Here is a 5,004-nt window from a genome sequence, read left to right as displayed (position 1 = left end):
TGTAAGGCCAGACACTATAAAACTCTTAGAGGAAAACATAGGCAGAACACTCTAGGACATAAATCACAGCAAGATCCTTTTTGACCCACCTCCTAGAGAAATAGAAATAAAAACAAAAGTAAACAAATGGGACCTAATGAAACTTAAAAGCTTTTGCACAACAAAGGAAACCATAAACAAGACAAAAAGACAACCCTCAGAATGGGAGAAAATATTTGCAAACGAAGCAACTGACAAAGGATTAATCTCCAAAATTTATAAGCAACTCATGCAGCTCAATATCAAAAAAACAAACAACCCAATCTAAAAATGGGCAGAAGACCTAAACAGACATTTCTCCGAAGAAGATATACAGATTGCCAACAAACACATGAAAGGTTCCTCATCATCACTAATCATTAGAGAAATGCAAATCAAAACTACAATGAGATATCATCTCACACCGGTCAGAATGGTCATCATCAAAAAATCTAGAAACAATAAATGCTGGAGAGGGTGTGGAGAAAGGGGAACCCTCTTGCACTGTTGGTGGGAATGTAAATTGATACAGCCACTATGGAGAACAGTATGGAAGTTTCTTAAAAAACTTAAAATAGAACTACCACATGACCCAGCAATCCCACTACTGGGCATATACCCTGAGAAAACCATAATTCAAAAAGAGTCATGTGCCACAATGTTCATTGCAGCACTATTTACAATAGCCAGGATATGGAAGCAACCTAAGTGTCCATCGACAGATGAATGGGTTAAGAAGATGTGGCACATATATACAATGGAATATTACTCAGCCATAAAAAGAAACAAAATTGAGTTGTTTGTAGTGAGGTGGATGGACCTAGAGACTGTCATACAGAGTGAAGTAAGTCAGAAAAAGAAAAATAAATACCGTATGCTAACACATATATATGGAATCTAAAAAAATAAAAAATAACAGTTATGAAGAACCTAGGGACAGGACAGGAATAAAGACACAGATGTAGAGATGGGCTTGAGGACACAGGGAGGGGGAAGGGTAAGCTGGGACGAAGTGAGAGAGTGGCATGGACATATATACACTACCAAATGTAAAATAGACAGTTAGTGGGAAGCAAACATATAGCACAGGGAGATCACCTTGGTGCTTTGTGATCACCTAGAGGGGTGGGATAGGGAGGGTGGGAGGGAGACACAAGAGGGAGGAGAATTGGTGATATATGTATATGTATAGCTGATTAACTTTGTTATAAAGCAGAAACTAACACACCATTGTAAAGCAATTATACTCCAATAAAGTTGCTAAAAAAACCCCAAACTATCCTTATGTTTTCTTGTACTTGAAACCAAAAGCATCCTAGCTAATATATTGGTCTCGTAGATAAATTTCTCCAAATTTAGTGTGCACCCAAATCACCTGGGGATCTTATTAAAATGCAGATTTCAACTTAATAGATCTGGAATGGGGCCTGAGAATCTTTATATCTGACAAGGTACCAAGAGATGTCAATACTTCTGGTCTGCAACCACACCTTGAGTAGCAAGGTTCTAGACTGATCTTCTTATTTTCTTATATATTCTCTCTTTTCTTCTTATATCTTTGATTTCAAAAATTCTTTCTGGGATATTTCCTTGTTACAATGTGTTTTTATTGTAATTTTCAATTATCATTAATAAATCAAGATATCTTTAAAAAAAAGGAGAGAGAATGGGGCAAAGCCACAGGCACATACAACCGATAGATAATGGTTGTTACCCTTTGCTTATTGTGTTAGAAAAAAGAAAACTTCCACTTTTAAGAGTTTACATAAGGAAGTTCTGAGCTACATCCACAAGCCATTCTTGTGCCACGGACTTTAGACGGTCAGATGTGTTGAATATCCATTATGTAAGCCATGGGGCACCGGGTGCTTTAGATTTATTGACCAATGAGCATCTTACAACAGCTCTAAAGCTGATTACATTATCCCCGTTAAAAAAAGTTTAACGGTAAGGTGATTCATTAACCTGGGTAATTGCAAAGTCTGAAGATAGAGCAGCTTCTGGATTGCCTTGGTTTAAGCAATCCAATAATACTATCAATAGACTTTTATTATTATTATTCTGCTCCCCATTGTTGCCCTTCCTTTCTCCCTTCCTTCCCTCCTTTTTTCTTTCTTTCTTCTTCCTTTTTCCAGCATCAAAAAGTGCTTAGCACAGTGCCTGGTGCATAGTGAGTGAGAGAGAACTATTAGTGTTGATGATGTTGAGGATGATATCCAAACGTACTCTGATGCTGTCACACTCTGGGTGGTCATTGACAACCCTCCATGTAGGTCCTGGTAGGCTGGTGAGTGCAGGAGGCCCCTCTTCCACCCCATCTGCCATTCCTCCCTGACATCAACTCTATAAAGACTCCAGAGAACAGTACTTTTACCAACTTCTGCTCCTCGCTTTTTGTTCTTTGTGGAATTGTGACACGACACTGGGGCTACATCCTTCTCTCTCCCCAGCTCTTGAATTCAAACCCTTTGAGATCTTTCAGACTAACATGTAAATGACTAACAGCAATGTCACCCCTGCATCCCACCACCTTCTACCCATGTGGCCTTTCCCATCTTTTAGGATTTTTCTCATCTCTTTGCTTTCATACATCTGTCATCTGCCTACTGTGCCTCCATTCTGCCCATTTCCTACCTAAAGATACTCTCTCCAAATTCCAACTCCAGTATCACCTCTTCTGTGAAGCTCAACCTGAGATCTTCCAGAAGTTTCTGCCTTTTCTCTCTGGTTTTCTGCCCTGCCTTTCCCCCTTGTGTTGGAGTCTTCATCTCAGGGCGCTGTACTTACCTAGACCCATCTAGGCCTGAAATGAGCTCCCCGAGGTCAGGAGTCCCACATATGGCGAGTGGTCATGGGCAGCCCGGACTTGAATCAGTGGAGGGTGTTCCTCTAGCCTGGGTTCAAATCCTGCCTCCCCTCTTACCGTCTGTGAGCCCCTGACAGGTGTCTTCATCACATTATGCTCCAGGTGTCCCACTTGAAATCAGTTCAGTAAGTATCAAACACCACAGACCAAAGCATGAAAGTATGAAGATAGGGATTCAGGAATGGGCCACCTTATGGGATGATTTGGGATGAGTGGTGAACAGGATTTTTTTCTACTGATATATGAGGACCAGTTTATGAGTTCATTGGAACCAACATAGAGAAACCAAACAATGGTTGAACATATTCCTGAAAAACGCACAGAGCTTTATTATATTTGGTAATTGGGCAGAAAGAGCATTGCACTGAAATCATCACTCTGGCTCATTCAGCTCAAAGAGTGGTCCTTACTGCCCATAGAAACATAGCTTTGTGGGCCATGGAAACATATAGAGGTCAACAGCCTCTTAAAATCACATGTAAGGAAATGAATATAAAACAAATTCCAAAATACAGAAACAAAAATTATAAAATCTGTTTAAATAATCCATTGCACTCCTACAGCACAAATGTTCATCTTACAGGGAACTGGGAGATCTTTACAGCATATGGAAGGGCTTTGACGTGACACCTCCTAATGGACTCTGTTCCCTTTTGACCTCATTAGCATGAACTGCCCTGTACCATGGACACGAAGAATTTGCAGAAAGAGCTCCAGGGCTCCCCACAGTACTCCAGGGCCGTCTTCCTCTGGTTTACCAAGTCTGGGTCTTCCACACACTCAGGATCTTTGGTGTTCATGGTCTGGGTCTTTGCTGGGCTGGTGGGGGTGGTCACTTTGGCCTTGCTCTGCTCCTTGGGAGACGGCTCCATTAACTCCTGGCTGGGCTTCTTGATCTTAATCAGAGTGGAGTTAACCAGCTTGAGATTGGATTCTGGAAACTTCTTTCTGCACACCCTGGTCTTCAGGATGCTCTTGGCATCACCACAGATGACCTTCTGCGAACGCAGATTCCGGCCAATTTGTTTCCAGTAGGCATTCTTTTTGTCTGATTCTAGGCATGAGGTTGGATTGCCGGTGAAGAAACAGGAAAACTCATTGTCCTGTCGGGTGCACTCGACCTTCAGGGCAATGCCCTCCTCCTGCTTGGTCACCACCCATCTGCAGTCGGCATGGTCTTGGGTGATGAACTTGCCTTTGGTCAGGCGCTTGGGTGGCTTGCTGCTTGCCTCAGTCTGGGGCGTGCCTAGAGTATGCAGTTTATCTGTGCTGACTTTGTTGCCCTGTCTATTCCTCCCTTCCTTTTTGGCCTCCACCGAGAGCTTTGGAGCAGCCAGAAGGAGGAAGGAGAGCAGGGCGAGGCTGTGGATCCTCATGGCTTCAGCTTGGTGGGAACCTGTCTGACAAAAGGCAGGTGAGTCAGTGCTGGGCAGCAGTTCAGCAGCATTAGGCTGCGAGATGACCCTCCCTCCAGCCTGACACATGGCTGCCTGCTTCGGAGTGAGATCAAGGAACCTTCTGTTTCCTGGACTTAGTGGACAAGCAGCCTGTGTATTCGCATGTCTGCTTGACTTGAGTCTTGAATGTCAGAAACTTCCTACTCTTCATTCATTCTTCCCCACCCTCTGTACCTCATTAACTCTCACTCCCTCATCCACTCACTTAGTTACTCCTCACTCCTTCATTCACCAGTCAGTAAGCATTCGTGGGGCACCTACTACTGGCTGTGCACTAGACTAGATGTTGAATTTATCAAGGTGAAAAAGAAAGTCTCACATCTTAAAAACTTAGAGGCAACTCTTTGGGGAATCTAAATAGCATTGATCAGGAGTCTGTCCCAACTGGGTCCCCAACTTGATCTTGGGCAAGTCACTCTCCCACTCTGGGTCTCAGCTCCTTTATCTGGAAATCAAGATGCTGGATGAGATAATTGTCAACTCTCTTCCAGCTGTGGTGGACTGAATTTCTATCTCACTGTCCTACATGGACTCAGATGACCACACAATGAGAAAGGACATGGTAAGTGACATGAAAGGTGATGCTTGACCCAAGGTTAAACACGCATGAGGCTTCGACATTCTGAGATGGGTGGGTTTGTGAGGAGGGGTATTTGGGATTCA

The 5,004-nt window shown here is 43.1% G+C and overlaps 1 protein-coding gene across 1 annotated transcript; it reads right to left on the bottom strand.

Moving 5' to 3' along the window:
- Window positions 1-3,441: 3,441 nt before the first annotated feature.
- Window positions 3,442-4,260, bottom strand: LOC103021003 (fibroblast growth factor-binding protein 1). Its single transcript, XM_007167332.2, has one exon. The coding sequence runs from the start codon at window positions 4,258-4,260 to the stop codon at window positions 3,547-3,549; it is 714 nt and encodes a 237-aa protein (XP_007167394.1). The 3' UTR covers window positions 3,442-3,546.
- Window positions 4,261-5,004: the final 744 nt, after the last annotated feature.

This window comes from Balaenoptera acutorostrata, chromosome 5 (genome assembly GCF_949987535.1).
Source record: "Balaenoptera acutorostrata chromosome 5, mBalAcu1.1, whole genome shotgun sequence".
NCBI classification, from domain to species: domain Eukaryota; kingdom Metazoa; phylum Chordata; class Mammalia; order Artiodactyla; family Balaenopteridae; genus Balaenoptera; species Balaenoptera acutorostrata.
Note: the sequence above shows the minus strand (reverse complement) of the source record. Positions and strands in the feature narration are given on the sequence as shown.

Bases quoted from the DNA above. Each gene is read 5' to 3' on its own strand.
- LOC103021003 (XM_007167332.2), bottom strand. From the start codon at position 4,260: ATGAGGATCCACAGCCTCGCCCTGCTCTCCTTCCTCCTTCTGGCTGCT.